At 47.1% G+C, this 16,069-nt stretch overlaps 1 protein-coding gene across 1 annotated transcript in view; it reads left to right on the top strand.

Moving 5' to 3' along the window:
• The window catches only part of PACS2 (phosphofurin acidic cluster sorting protein 2), a 550,048-nt gene that overhangs the window by 367,542 nt on the left and 166,437 nt on the right, over positions 1-16,069 (top strand). The window contains exons 9-10 of the mRNA XM_030213995.1: positions 2,969-3,126; positions 5,736-5,826. Coding sequence (XP_030069855.1) covers positions 2,969-3,126; positions 5,736-5,826 — 249 coding nt within the window. The remainder of the gene's footprint in view (positions 1-2,968; positions 3,127-5,735; positions 5,827-16,069) is intronic.

The raw sequence follows: 16,069 nt of genomic DNA, 5'->3' as shown, positions 1-16,069 counted from the left end.
CCAGTATCACCCTTGATGTGACCTTTGATAGCCCCATACAGTATGATCACAGCCCAAAATACATAAGATAGTTAAGAACAAAAATTTGATCTTCAAGCCCCACATGAAATATATTTGCAAGAAGGCTAAATAGGAGCCACCAGGATACAGAAACTTACCAGAATGATTTGAGGTGCCCTAGTTGATATGCTATAAACTGCATCCGTCAGTCTACTCTCTGGTAGAGTACTACTGATCAAGGTGGTCTGGCAACTCAAATCCAGAAGTACTAGATGTACAATTGAGTGGTAACATAATACTCATAAGTGGAACACTAACAGTCTTATTTTCAAAAGAGAAGGGCGCCCATCTTTCGACACAAATCAGGAGATGGGCATCCTCCTCCCAGGGTTGCCCAAATTGGCATAATCGAAAGCCAATTTTGGACGTCCTCAACTGCTTTCCATCGCGGGGATGACCAAAGTTCACGGGGCGTGACGGCAGCATAGCGAAGGCGGAACTGGGGTGTGCTTAACATATGGGCGTCCTCGACCGATAATGGAAAAAAGAAGGGCGTCTCTGACGAGCACTTGGCCGACTTTACCTGGTCCATTTTTTCTTGCGACCAAGCCTCAAAAAGGTGCCTGAACTGACCAGATGACCACTGGAGGGAATCGAGGATGACCTCCCCTTACTCCCCCAGTGGTCACCAACCCCCTCCCAACCTACTACTACTACTATTTAGCATTTCTATAGCGCTACAAGGCATACGCAGCGCTGCACAAACATAGAAGAAAGACAGTCCCTGCTCAAAGAGCTTACAATCTAATAGACAAAAAATAAATAAAGTAAGCAAATCAAATCAATTAATGTGGACGGGAAGGAAGAGAGGAGGGTAGGTGGAGGCGAGTGGTTACAAGTCAAAAGCAATGTTAAAGAGGTGGGCTTTCAGTCTAGATTTAAAGGTGGCCAAGGATGGGGCAAGACGTAGGGGCTCAGGAAGTTTATTCCAGGCGTAGGGTGCAGCGAGACAGAAGGCGCGAAGTCTGGAGTTGGCAGTAGTGGAGAAGGGAACAGATAAGAAGGATTTATCCATGGAGCGGAGTGCACGGGAAGGGGTGTAGGGAAGGACGAGTGTGGAGAGATACTGGGGAGCAGCAGAGTGAGTACATTTATAGGTTAGTAGAAGAAGTTTGAACAGGATGCGAAAACGGATAGGGAGCCAGTGAAGGGTCTTGAGGAGAGGGGTAGTATGAGTAAAGCGACCCTGGCGGAAGATGAGACGGGCAGCAGAGTTTTGAACCGACGAGAGGGGAGAGGTGACTAAGTGGGAGGCCAGCAAGAAGCAGATTGCAGTAGTCTAAACGAGAGGTGACAAGGGTGTGGATGAGGGTTTTGGTAGAGTGCTCGGAAAGAAAGGGGCGGATTTTACGGATGTTGTAAAGAAAGAAATGACAGGTCTTGGCAATCTGCTGGATATGAGCAGAGAAGGAGAGAGAAGAGTCAAAGATGACCCCAAGGTTTCGAGCTGAGGAGACAGGGAGAATGAGAGAGCCATCAACAGAAATAGAAAACATTTTTTGCCAGCCTCTATGCCAGCCTCAAATGTCATACCCAGCTCCATGACAGCAGTACGCAGGTCCCTGGAGCAGTTTTAGTGTGTGCAGTGCACTTCAGGCACGTGGACCCAGGCCCATCCCACCCCCCTAACTGATACACTTGTGATGGTAAATGTGAGCCCTTCAAAACCCACCAGAAACCAACTTTACCCACATGTAGGTGCCCCCCCTTTACCCCTTAGGGCTATGGTAGTGGTGTACAGTTTGTGGGGAGTGGGTTTTTGGGGGTGGGTTGGGGTCTCAGCACCCAAGGTATGGGAGCTATGCACCTGGGAGCAATTTGTGAAGTCCACTGCAGTGCCCCCTAGGGTGCCCGGTTGGTGTCCTGGCATATGAGTGGGACCAGTGCACTACGAATGCTGGCTCCTCCCACGACCAAAGGGCTTGGATTTGGTCATTTCTGAGATGGGCGTCCTCGGTTTCCATTATCGCCGAAAATCGGGGATGAGCATCTCTAGGGACGACCATCTCTAAGGTTGACCTAAATGTGGAGATTTGGGTGTCCCCAACCGTATTATCGAAATGAAAGATGGCCGCCCATCTTGATTCGATAATACAGGTTTCCCCGCCCCTTCGCGGGGACGTCCTGTGAGGACGTGCTCAGGAAAACTTGGGTGCCCCGTTCTATTATGCCCCTCTACTTCTGCTTTTCTTTTCTGCTTATCTGTATTTTATAGACCACTTGCCTGTGTTTTTTTGGGCCCTTCTTGTCAACATTCTGACATCATATATTCACAGGGACATGAAAACTGCAAGGAAGTTCATATATTTTCTTGTCACCAACAAGCTATCAATCAAGATTTCAACACTATATCTCTCTGAGAAGTCTCAATCCCCATTTTGGGAATGCACTGTCACTTGCCTAGATAACTCCTCCAGAACAATACTGAACAGAATGGAACAATTTGAATTTCAAGCACCTCATTAAAAACCCTCCTGGCATTGACATTTTTTCATTAATACTGGAATGCCATCAACCACATCATAACATGAACAGGCCAATGTGCAGATCTTGTCCTTAATAGGAAATTAAGGGTAAACCACTCTTTGCATAAGATAAAGTAGTGCTGAAGAATAAGATGTGAGCTTTCTCTAGCTGTAGTGCTTCTCAGCTCTCTCGCTCTCTCCTGGTAACACACCTAGCTGGTCAGGTTGTCAGGATAACCACAATGAATATGCATGAGAGAGATTTGCATACAATGGCTCTCCAGTATATGTAGATTTCTCTTATGTATATTTATTGTGGTAGATCTGAAAATCTGGTCAACTAGGTATATGTGCATGGGAGAGGGCTGAGAAACATTGATGCAACCACAAAAAATGTGTAATTTATACTTAAGATGTTGTTAATACATTTTTTTTGTATCTAGGTGCTGGATTCTGAACAAGATCCAGGAGAGCATGTCCCAGAGGTGGAAGAAGACTTGGACCTTTTGTATAAGACATTGGATATTGAAAACCCTAGTGACAGTGGGCCTGAGATGGAAGATGATGACAGCGTTCTCAGCACACCAAAACCAAAATTAAAGTAGGATTCTTTATGTAATTGTGATTAGAAGTTATAATAGCACATCCAGCAATTGTGCCTACCTCTTGCCAGAGCAGTAATAGGAAAAATGACTCAATCCAGATTTATTTTGGGCATGTCCTATCCATGCCTTCTCTCCTATTCCTCATTGTTTTGAAATTAGACAACAAAAAATTTTTTTGTTTAGAGTGCTTTTGAAATCAAACTGATGGTTCAGAAGCAACTGAAGTTTTAACACTAGATGGATCAGAACAGCCAGCAAAACAGTCTTCAGCTGGAATTGGAAAATCAATTTTATCTGGATTCTTTTTTATGATTGGCCATTAACTAGTTGCAGCATCTTTCTCGAGGCAGGGTTTGAAAGACCTCACCTGCAATATGGTTTTCTATAAACCAGACAGCAAAGTTACTGGATCTTGACAAGATGATCTGGGGGTCTCATGTCATTAAATCATTTGGAGAGTTCTTACTACCAATAGCACTTGTGTGGTAAGAGAAGAAAAAAGAAAGTGTTACTATTATTATAATGGGCTTTCTATGATAGTCACAATCTAGAAACTAAGCTGTCACAAAGCTTTCCCAAACAATTTAAAACAAAATTCTCTTACTGTCATTTTGATTTGATTTAATACACTTTCATGTAAATGTAAATTAGGCAACTTATTTGGAAATGAATGTATGAATTATAGGTGGGTCTCTCTAATGCAACTTAAATATTTTAACCCATAATTCTAATATTTTGATTGTAACTGTAAAGATTCTACTTAGAATAAAAATATTGGGCTTACGGGTTAATTAGATCTTTGTGTTAATTGCAATGCACAATTTCCGTGTACTATTGTTGGGTTTTGTGGGATTCACCATGGCTAGTTCAGGGCATTTAAGCCTTTTTGCATATGTTTTTCTGAATTCTTGCCTTTTGCCTTAATAAACTTTTACTGTTTGTGCATTAATACTGTAGAAAACATGTATATCCTGAAAGTCTTGTGCTCAGACTATTAGATATAACTAATGTTTGACCACAAAAGAAAGAATTAAATTAGATGTTCCTCAGAACTAGAAGATTAAAGCTTTCAGCTTATTGTTGTAAAGTGCTACTCTCCTTTATTCCGTCAGTGGGACGGACCACCCACTGTATTATTGCTCAGTGTGCTGCGGCGGCTAAGAAAGCGCACAGAATGTTGAGTATTAGGAAAGGGATGGAAAACAAACACGAGGATGTTATAATGCCGTTGTATCGCTCCATGGTGCGACTGTACCTCGAGTATTGTGTCCAATTCTGGTCGCCGCATCTCAAAAAAGATATAAAGGAATTGGAGAAGGTGCAGAGAAATGTGGCGAAAATGATAAAGGGAATAGAACGACTTCCCTATGAGGAAAGGCTGAGAAGGTTAGGGCTCTTCAGCTTGGAGAAAAGGCAGCTGAGGGGTGATATGATAGAAGTCTACAAGATAATGAGCAGATTAGAGCTGACATATGTGAAGCATTTGTTTACACTTTCAAACAACAAAACCAGGGGACACAAGATGAAGCTAGAATATGGTACATTTAAAACAAATAGGAGAAAGTGTTTCTTTACTCAGCATGTAGTTAGACTCTGGAACTCGTTGCCGGAGAATGTAGTGACAGCAGCTGGCCTTACGGAATTTAAAGGGGGTTTGGACAGATTCCTGAGGGGAAAGTCCATTGAACATTATTAAAAAAATTTTTTTTTTTTTGGGGGGGGGGGGGGGGGGGGGTTTGCCAGGTTCTTGAAGCCCGGATTGGCCGCTTTCGGAGACAGGATGCTGGGCTTGATGGACCCTTGGTCTTTTCCCAGTATGGCGGTGCTTATGTACTTATGTACTAATTACCCAAAATGTAAACTATTCCAATTACATCTTAAAACTCTTTATCACATTTATTTGAAAGTTATTTGCAAGTGTTTAACAATCCAATCTGCTGTAAAGTCCCATTTGAAAAATAAGGTTTATAGCCCCCAAGGAAGATGGAGTTTCAGCAAAACTTGAAGACTTGAGTCGGGCATAGTGGAGTTTGGACCTTGTTTTTGGAATCAACTGACACAAAAATATGACTTTGGTGAAGCTTGGTGGAATATATTTTTCAATGAGATTTTACAGCAGATTGGATTGTTAAGACTTTATATATAACTCTTGAGATATAACAGTTTTAAAATTTAGTTAGAATAATTTGAACTTTGAGAAATTTACATTAATAAAATGGATAGTCCTACTGATGCAATTAATAAAGGAGAATAGCAATATTAAGCTGAAAGATTTGATCTCCTAGTTATAAGGGTCACCTAAGTTAACTAATTTTATCTGTTTTGGTCAAACATATCACAGTTGGTTTTTTTTTAGTTACGAACAATTGGAGTTTTCTCTGTTGATGGGTTTTTTTTGTATCAGCTCAGACTATTAGAGGCAAGTACTGATAGTCTAAAAAAACTATGATGGTCACATGAGCAAAACCTATTAAGCATAAAGAGTTTGGTATCAGTGTCTAATAACTACCTTACTCATTGCTGTGTGATATAAGCAGTTTGTACTGGTTCATAACTGTTTTTTTTGTGAGTGATGAAGTTAAAAAAAATTTTTATTTCCTCTTAGACCTTATTTTGAAGGCCTGTCGCATTCCAGTTCTCAAACAGAGATCGGTAGCATACACAGTATAAGAAGTCAAAGGGAACCTTCTAGTTCTGTAAGTTGTACTCTTAATGAAATGGCTGGGCATTATAAATTTGCTTCAGAAACAGAGTTTGGTCAGTCATATTTAATAGCTGCCTTGAACTATTCCTTAGTTTTTCAGCTTTGCTCCTATGCTTCCTTGATATATGTGGAATCCCATAATTCCAATGCAGACCTGTTATGTACTGTGGGTAATGCATTGTTGTAAATGTAATAAAGCAGCATTATACTCAGTTGCATAAGTAAAGATACAATTATCAGGAGAAATGGAGGTAGTAATATTCTTGTCTGGTAAGACTACCCTTTGGGTACTGGGTCCAGTTTTGCAGGCTGTACCTTAAATTAAGGATATGTGGTTCAGAAAAGAGCTAGTAAAATATACAGCATCTGCATATAAACCCTATAAAGAGGGATTTAAAACTGTCAACATATACCCGCCTGGAAAAAAGAAAGCAATTGGGGAGGGGGGATTTGATAGAAACATTAAAATGTCCGAGGAGCTTCAATAAAGTACAGGAAAATTACATTTTTGTAGTCTAGGAAATTCAGACACTTGTCATGATACGAAGTTGCAGGGAGAAATATAGAGAAAATAGTTGCTTATTGGGAAGGGTGGTAGATATATGGAATAGTCTACTTTAGGAGTGATTAAAAACAATATGTTGACAGAAGTAAGCATGCTTCTGACATTTAGAGGATAGTGGTATGAGTCTTTTGAAACACCCCCCTGTCTTCAAAAACAAGTTGAACAGATGTGTTTAGGCTGAATTCTATAATACCTCCAGTGGCCTTCATCAGCTCTCATTTGTGAAGGTATTTCCTGTTTTGTAAATAGATTTGTGATTATTTTACAGTTGCTTCTTCCTATTTCTGCTGTAGGTATTTCACCTTTCTTTTTTCAGATGTCTTATTCCTCTTTCCTCATTGGTTTTCTTTACTTTTTATATGCCTAGAGAAGATATTTCCCTTTTAATATAGGTTGGACAGTCTTCAACTTTCCCTAGGTCTTTGGAATTCTAGTTAACCAGCCTGCCTTCCTTGGTTTTTTTTCTTCTAATAATTGTCTGTCCTTTGTTGGTATTTTCTGAACACATTAATTGCTTCCACAGTGAATTCTGCTCCTCCTTTAGACAACCATGCTGCCAGTGATTCCACTACTGATGCAAACAACAATGGAGATACGGGATACCCCTGCCCAGTACCTCTCTTAAGATGGAATTTATCTAACTCCCTATTAACTCAAATATGAGCAGAAAGGTCAGAATACAAAGCAGAGATACATGAGCAAAAAATTGGGCCAAATCCCATTCAAACCAGACTATGCTGCATGAACATTCATTCCACCCTGTCAAAACGCTTTTTCTGCATCTATGGCTAGGAGTGCTATGGGTGTTCATGTTTTTGAGCCCACTAAATAAGGTTTAATGTTCACCTAACATTATTACCAGTGATTCTTCCGGATATAAAACTATTGATCTTCCTTATCCAGATCTACTATATAAGCATTCATCCTATTTGCTAAAACCTTAGCTATTAGTTTGATATCAAGATTAAGCAGGGTATCTGTCTGTAGGACCCACACATTGTGGGATCCTTACTGGGTTTAAGTAGAATGGTGTCAGGACTTTTAAAAATTTGATGTAGTAGTTGATTTCTTTTGCAAACAAAACAAATCAGACTGAATGATGTACAGCTGAGAAGATTTTTTGCCAGATATCCGACATGGCCATGTTTCACCTTAAAAGGCTGTGTCAGGGGTTTACAGTACACTAATAAAAGGCGAAAGAGTGTTTCCCCTTAATTAGTAAATCTGCATCCAAGCTAGCAAGTAGCAGCTCTTGAACATGGAAAAACAGCATGAATGCTGATCAGTAGTTCTTTTCCTCTCACAATGGCTGAGCAGGAACTGCCATCTTGAATTAGGCTGGTGCCTTATATACGCTATGCAGCTGTGCGATGCCTCCTCTTCCTCCTCCTGCTACTGCTATCAGGGTCGATAAAATACATTACTTTTTCTTCACAGTTCTCGCTCTTTCTGTAGCTCCCACTTGCCAGTTTTCCTAGTCACTGGTGTCTGGTGCAGTGAGGGAGACAGCACTCAGTCCAGACTCTGATAGCAGCAGCAGGAGGTGGAGGCATCACACAGCCACATAGAGTATATTAGCCACCAGCCTAATTAAAGATGGCAGAACCCGCTGAGCCATAGTGAGAGAGAGAGAACTGTTGATCAACGTTCATGCTGTTTTTCCATGTTCAAGAGCTGCTACTTGCTACCTTGGATGCGGATTTACTAATTAGGGGTAAACACTCTTTGTCCTTTATTAGTGTACTGTAAACCCCTTATGCAGCCTTTTAAAGCAAAATGTGACTACATCGGGTATCTGGCAATAAATCTTCACAGCTGTAATTGTTTTTTTTTGTTTGTCAATTTATCTTTGAGCAGATTGCTGCCTCTTTTGTCAGATAGTTCCTTCTTTTCTTGACCCTCTTCTTTTATATATCTAGCTCAGTTAGAACCAGGGCTGAGAACCGATACCATAATTCTAAACTCATCACTCCAAGCAGGAGCTGTAAAGTATGACTCTCCTCGGGTGGATTGGTTTTTCATTTTTCGCTGCCAGCAAGGACCAGCACAAATGCCTCTGCCACCACAAGGAAGGGATGTTGAGAGCATCCCTCCAACAAGAAGTGATATCCAGTGGAATGGGACAGTGGGAAACACCCCCACCCAAAGGAAACATTAACGTGGTTAAGTCAGGTTGTAAGGGGCACCCCCATCTGCAACAGGGAGACACAGGAGTGTAAGAGTTGAACTGAAGTACATTCCAATATCCATGTTAGCGGAGCAAGAGGGGTGGGGTGGGGGATCTTATGCAAAGAGAATGTGCATCAAGATAAATATTGATTTGAAATCCTGAATTATTCTGGATCAGTGTGGACTTCTGTGAGTGGCAAGTGTAGCCTCTTGGTCCAGAGGTCCTCTTTTTTTTTTGTCAGCATGTTCCATTTCTCTGGAATTTCTGGAGATGGCTATGCAATGATAATTCTCTTGCTTGCAGAGAGGAAGGGGAAGTTGATGGTGATTCATGAAGTTTATAGAGAAAGCTTTCTTATTTGCCGAGTGGATGAAGGGGTGGAAAATGGAGAGGGTCTTGCTGCCTTCACAGGTGAAGAGCCAGAGAGAAAGTGAAAAGAAAATGTCTCTTGAAGAGCTAGGGATGAATCCTCATATTTTGTCTTGTTAGTGTAGAAAGCATGTAAATTTATAGAAATAAAATATATTGTCCCACACAGAATCAGTAAAACTGGTCTTTTTATTAGAGCTGCATAATATATCTTATTGCAATAAGGAGGGAAGACTGGGAGAGAAGTCTGTCTTCTTCCATATCTCCCTGAAGTACGACAGTCCAAATGGTTACATTTATACCCTTAAACACATATGAGGTAATTGATTCATCTACATAGAATTCCATAGCATCAGCAAGACATACATTTTAGAATACTGAACTTAATCTAAGCAAATATGCTAAAAGTCTAAAGTATAAGGGCATAGTTCAATGGAAAAACATATTACATAGCATTTCTCAACTATTTTTAATAATAGGTTAACATTTATGACCTGTTTTCGTTAGTTAAATACAAAATATACTTTACTTTTCCAAAAGAAGACATATATCACAAATACTGGTCAGTTTCAGACCTTCGTAACTTCTCTCTTATCAAATGGCCTTTCTTTGTCAATACAGAAAACATCTTTCTCCGAGGACAAGCAGGCTGCTTGTTCTCACTGATGGGTGACGTCCACGGCAGCCCCTCCAATCGGAAACTTCACTAGCAAAGTCCTTTGCTAGCCCTCGCGCGCCCGCGCGGCCGTCTTCCCGCCCGAAACCGGCTCGAGCCGGCCAGTCTTCTTTTGTACGCACTCGGTACGGTCGTGTTTTCGCCGTGTCGAGCCCCGGAAAGTCGACCTCGCGCGTCCAATTTGTTTTGCACGTGTTTTTTTCCTTCGGGAAAGCTTTGTCCTAGTCGGGAAGTGCTCCGGAAACCCCCCGCCGGGTTTCGTGTAAATCCTCCCCGTACTTCCAGCTTTTTTGCCCCGGTAAGTTTTCTTTCGTCGTCGGGGTAGGCCTCTTTTCGGCCTCGGTCGAGATTTTTTCTCCCTCTAAATTTGGTGCTTCAAATTTCGCCATTTCGGCTTTTGATTTCGCCGGCGTGATTTTTCCGCCCATGACATCGAAGCCTTCCAGCGGCTTCAAGAAGTGCACCCAGTGCGCCCGGGTTATCTCGCTCACTGATCGACACTCGTCGTGTCTTCAGTGTCTGGGGGCCGAGCACCGCCCTCAGAACTGCAGTCTGTGTTCCCTGCTTCAAAGGCGGACTCAGGTAGCGAGACTAGCCCAGTGGAACGTGTTGTTCTCGGGCTCTTCGTCGGCATCGGCACCGGGATCTTCGAGTGCATCGACGTCGTCAGCGTCCAGACCATCTTCCTCGGCCGCCCCTGCATCGAGTGCATCGAGGCATCGGGCCTCTGCATCGGCGCCGAGACATCGGATAGCTGCATCGACGTCGGTGGTACCAGGACCTCGTCTGCTGATGTCGTCGGACGGTGGTGCATCGGGTGGAGTGCAGGTGAGGGCTGTCCATTCCCCTGCTGGTGGCGGTGAGCCCTCGGGTGGGTCTCCGCCTACCCTGAGGGCTCCTGCGGTACAGCCCCCCCGAGATCGACCTTCTTCAGTCTCGGCCCCGAGGAAGCGACGGATGGATTCGACGTCCTCCTCGTCGGTGCCGGGGAGCTCCGGTGACATGCTTCGGAAGAAATCGAAGAAGCATCGACACCGGTCTCCTCCCCGTGTCGGCACCGAGAGCTCTGGGTCGCCGAGGGATTCGGCACCCAGCAGGCATCGGCACCGAGAGGACCGCTCACCCTCTGTTCAGGAGGTGTCGATGCGCTCCGCTCTGGACAGCCCGGAACAGCCTCCACGCCCGGAACAGGTACTGACGTCGACGCCTGCATCGACCTCTCAGCCTTTCTCTGCAGCCGCTCTAAACGAGAGCCTCCGGGCCGTTCTCCCAGAGATTCTGGGAGAGCTGTTGCGCCCTACCCCTCCGGTACCGGCGGTGCTTGCGCCACCGGTACCGTCGAGCGTGGCGCCGGCTGGCCCATCGCCCAGGTTGAGGTCCCCGACGTCGGTACCGCGTGCGGTACCGACCGCGGCCACCTCCCAGGAAGGCTCCCCGACTACGTCGGCGGAGGGAGCTTCGCCGATGCGGGCGAGGGAGTCTACCTCTCGACGCCCCCATCGTGGACGGGGTTCCACGGAGTCGAGCAGGGCGAGGTTGCAGACACAGGTCCGTGAACTTGTGTCTGACACCGAGGGTGAGGCCTCGTGGGAGGAAGAGGAAGATCCCAGATATTTCTCTGACGAGGAGTCTGAGGGTCTTCCGTCTGATCCCACTCCCTCTCCTGAGAGACAGCTTTCTCCTCCCGAGAGTCTGTCTTTTGCCTCCTTTGTCCGGGAGATGTCTACGGCCATCCCCTTCCCGGTGGTTGTGGAGGACGAGCCCAGGGCTGAAATGTTTGAGCTCCTGGACTATCCTTCTCCACCTAAGGAAGCGTCCACTGTTCCCTTGCACCATGTCCTGAAAAAGACATTGCTTGCGAACTGGACCAAGCCATTAACTAATCCCCACATTCCCAAGAAGATCGAGTCCCAGTACCGGATCCATGGGGACCCAGAGCTGATGCGCACTCAGTTGCCTCATGACTCTGGAGTTGTGGATTTGGCCCTAAAGAAGGCTAAGAGTTCTAGGGAACATGCTTCGGCGCCCCCGGGCAAGGACGCTAGAACCTTAGACTCCTTTGGGAGGAAGGCCTACCATTCCTCTATGCTCGTGTCCAAGATCCAGTCTTACCAGCTCTACACGAGCATACACATGCGGAATAATGTGCGGCAGTTGGCGGGCTTGGTTGATGCTCTTCCCCCTGAGCAAGCCAAGCCTTTTCAGGAGGTGGTCAGGCAGCTGAAGGCGTGCAGAAAATTCCTGGCCAGAGGAGTTTATGACACTTTTGATGTTGCGTCCAGGGCCGCTGCTCAAGGTGTGGTGATGCGCAGGCTCTCATGGCTGCGTGCCGCCGACCTGGAGAATAGAATCCAGCAGCGGATTGCGGACTTGCCTTGCCGTGCGGATAACATTTTTGGCGAAAAAGTCGAGCAGGTGGTAGAGTCTCTCCACCAGCGGGACACCGCATTCGACAAGTTCGCCCGCCGGCAGCCTTCAGCTTCTACCTCTACAGGTAGACGATTTTTCGGGGGAAGGAAGACTGTTCCCTATACTTCTGGCAAGCGTAGGTACAATCCTCCTTCCCGACAGCCTGCGGCCCAGGCTAAGCCCCAGCGCGCTCGCTCTCGTCAGCAGCGTGCGAATCAGCAAGGCCCCGCGGCTCCCCAGCAAAAGCAAGGGGCGAGCTTTTGACTGGCTCCAGCAGAGCATAGCCGACATCCAAGTGTCAGTGCCGGGCGACCTGCCTGTCGGAGGGAGGTTGAAAGCTTTTCACCAAAGGTGGCCTCTCATAACCTCCGATCAGTGGGTTCTCCAAATAGTCCGGCAAGGATACACCCTCAATTTGGCCTCTCAACCTCCAAATTGTCCACCGGGAGCTCAGTCCTACAGCTTCCAGCACAAGCAGGTACTTGCAGAGGAACTCTCCGCCCTTCTCAGCGCCAATGCGGTCGAGCCCGTGCCATCCGGGCAAGAAGGGCTGGGGTTCTATTCCAGGTACTTCCTTGTGGAAAAGAAAACAGGGGGGATGCGTCCCATCCTAGACCTAAGGGCCCTGAACAAATATCTCGTAAAAGAAAAGTTCAGGATGCTTTCCCTGGGCACCCTTCTCCCCATGATTCAGCAAAACGATTGGCTATGCTCTCTGGACTTGAAGGATGCCTACACACACATCCCGATACTGCCAGCTCACAGACAGTATCTGCGATTTCAGCTGGGCGCACGCCACTTCCAGTACTGTGTGCTACCCTTTGGGCTCGCCTCTGCGCCCAGGGTGTTCACAAAGTGCCTAGCTGTGGTAGCAGCGGCGCTTCGCAGGCTGGGAGTGCACGTGTTCCCATATCTCGACGATTGGCTGGTGAAGAACACATCCGAGGCAGGAGCCCTGCAGTCCATGCAGATGACTATTCGCCTCCTGGAGCTACTGGGGTTTGTGATAAATTACCCAAAGTCCCATCTTCTCCCAGTGCAGAAACTCGAATTCATCGGAGCCCTGCTGGATTCTCGGACGGCTCGCGCCTATCTCCCAGAGGCGAGGGCCAACAACTTGTTGTCCCTCGTCTCGCGGGTGCGAGCGTCCCAGCAGATCACAGCTCGGCAGATGTTGAGATTGCTGGGCCACATGGCTTCCACAGTTCATGTGACTCCCATGGCCCGCCTTCACATGAGATCTGCTCAATGGACCCTAGCCTCCCAGTGGTATCAGGCCGCCGGGGGTCTAGAGGACGTGATCCACCTGTCCACGAGTTTTCTCGAATCCCTGTATTGGTGGACGATTTGCTCCAATTTGACTCTGGGACGTCCCTTCCAAATTCCTCAGCCTCAAAAAGTGCTGACCACGGATGCGTCTCTCCTGGGATGGGGAGCTCATGTCGATGGGCTTCACACCCAAGGAAGGTGGTCCCTCCAAGAAAGCGATCTACAGATCAATCTTCTGGAGTTGCGAGCGATCTGGAACGCTCTGAAGGCTTTCAGAGATCGGCTGTCCCACCAAATTATCCAAATTCAGACAGACAATCAGGTTGCCATGTACTATGTCAACAAGCAGGGGGGCACCGGATCTCGCCCCCTGTGTCAGGAAGCCGTCAGCATGTGGCTCTGGGCTCGCCGTCAAGGCATGGTGCTCCAAGCCACATATCTGGCAGGCGTAAACAACAGTCTGGCCGACAGGTTGAGCAGGATTATGCAACCTCACGAGTGGTCGCTCAATTCCCGTGTGGTGCGACAGATCTTCCAGGCATGGGGCACCCCCCTGGTGGATCTCTTCGCATCTCAAGTGAACCACAAGGTCCCTCAGTTCTGTTCCAGGCTTCAGGCCCACGGCAGACTGGCGTCGGATGCCTTCCTCCTGGATTGGGGGGAAGGTCTGCTGTATGCTTATCCTCCCATTCCTCTGGTGGGGAAGACTTTGTTGAAACTCAAGCAAGACCGAGGCACCATGATTCTGATTGCTCCCTTTTGGCCGCGTCAGATCTGGTTCCCTCTTCTTCTGGAGTTATCCTCCGAAGAACCGTGGAGATTGGAGTGTTTTCCGACCCTCATCACGCAGGACGAAGGGGCTCTTCTGCATCCCAACCTCCAGTCCCTGGCTCTCACGGCCTGGATGTTGAGGGCGTAGACTTTGCCTCTTTGGGTCTGCCAGAGGGTGTCTCCCGCATCTTGCTTGCTTCCAGGAAAGACTCCACTAAGAGAAGTTACTTCTTTCATTGGAGGAGGTTTGCCGTCTGGTGTGACAGCAAGGCCCTAGATCCTCGCTCTTGTCCTACACAGACCCTGCTTGAATACCTTCTCCACTTGTCTGAGTCTGGTCTGAAGACCAACTCCGTAAGGGTTCACCTTAGTGCAATCAGTGCATACCATTACCAAGTGGAAGGTAAGCCGATCTCAGGACAGCCTTTAGTTGTTCGCTTCATGAGAGGTTTGCTTTTGTCAAAGCCCCCTGTCAAGCCTCCTACAGTGTCATGGGATCTCAATGTCGTTCTCACCCAGCTGATGAAACCTCCTTTCGAGCCACTGAATTCCTGCCATCCGAAGTACTTGACCTGGAAGGTCATTTTCTTGGTGGCAGTTACCTCGGCTCGTAGAGTCAGTGAGCTTCAGGCCCTGGTAGCCCAGGCCCCTTACACCAAATTTCATCACAACAGAGTAGTCCTCCGCACTCACCCTAAGTTTCTGCCAAAGGTTGTGTCGGAGTTCCATCTGAACCAGTCAATTGTCTTGCCAACATTCTTTCCCCGTCCTCATTCCTGCCCTGCTGAACGTCAGCTGCACACATTGGACTGCAAGAGAGCATTGGCCTTCTATCTGGAGCGGACACAGCCCCACAGACAGTCCGCCCAATTGTTTGTTTCTTTTGATCCCAACAAGAGGGGAGTGGCTGTAGGGAAACGCACCATATCCAATTGGCTAGCAGATTGCATTTCCTTCACTTACGCCCAGGCTGGGCTGGCTCTTGAGGGTCATGTCACGGCTCATAATGTTAGAGCCATGGCAGCGTCGGTAGCCCACTTGAAGTCAGCCACCATGGAGGAAATTTGCAAAGCTGCGACGTGGTCATCTGTCCACACATTCACATCTCATTACTGCCTGCAGCAGGATACCCGACGTGACAGTCGGTTCGGGCAGTCAGTTCTTCAGAACCTGTTTGGGCTTTAGGATCCAACTCCACCCCCCGAGGGCCCTGTTTGTTCTGTTCCAGGCTACACTCTCAGTTAGTTGGTAAATTTTTTAGGTCAATCTCAGTTATGTCCTCGCCGTTGCGAGGCCCAATTGACCAATGTTGTTGTTTTGAGTGAGCCTGGGGGCTAGGGATACCCCATCAGTGAGAACAAGCAGCCTGCTTGTCCTCGGAGAAAGCGAATGCTACATACCTGTAGAAGGTATTCTCCGAGGACAGCAGGCTGATTGTTCTCACAAACCCGCCCGCCTCCCCTTTGGAGTTGTGTCTTCCCTTGAAGTGTATTGTCTTGCTACATACTGGACTGGCCGGCTCGAGCCGGTTTCGGGCGGGAAGACGGCCGCGCATGCGCGCGAGGGCTAGCAAAGGACTTTGCTAGTGAAGTTTCCGATTGGAGGGGCTGCCGTGGACGTCACCCATCAGTGAGAACAATCAGCCTGCTGTCCTCGGAGAATACCTTCTACAGGTATGTAGCATTCGCTTTATTTATACATATTGGCCTTCCCCTAGGTCAGTGATGGCGAACCTATGGTACGCATGCCAGAGAGGGCACGCAGAGCCCTCTCTGTTGGCATGTGCGCCGTCGCCTCAGCCAGTTCCAGCCCCCCACCCCCACCCCGCCCTCTGAGCACCAGGGCCCACCTCCAAAATTTAAAAGTCATACCTGGTCGGGGTTAAGGCAGCAGTAGTAGTGAAAAGCGTGCTGACTCGGCGCGCCTTCAGCCTTCCCTTCTGTCTCACAAACTCTGGTCTCGCCCTCATTGCCTGTTTCCACAAGGGCGGGACAACAGAACTTGAG

The sequence above is a fragment of the Microcaecilia unicolor genome, chromosome 9 (genome assembly GCF_901765095.1).
Source record: "Microcaecilia unicolor chromosome 9, aMicUni1.1, whole genome shotgun sequence".
Taxonomy (NCBI): Eukaryota; Metazoa; Chordata; class Amphibia; order Gymnophiona; family Siphonopidae; genus Microcaecilia; species Microcaecilia unicolor.
This window is presented reverse-complemented; position numbering and strand designations above follow the sequence as displayed.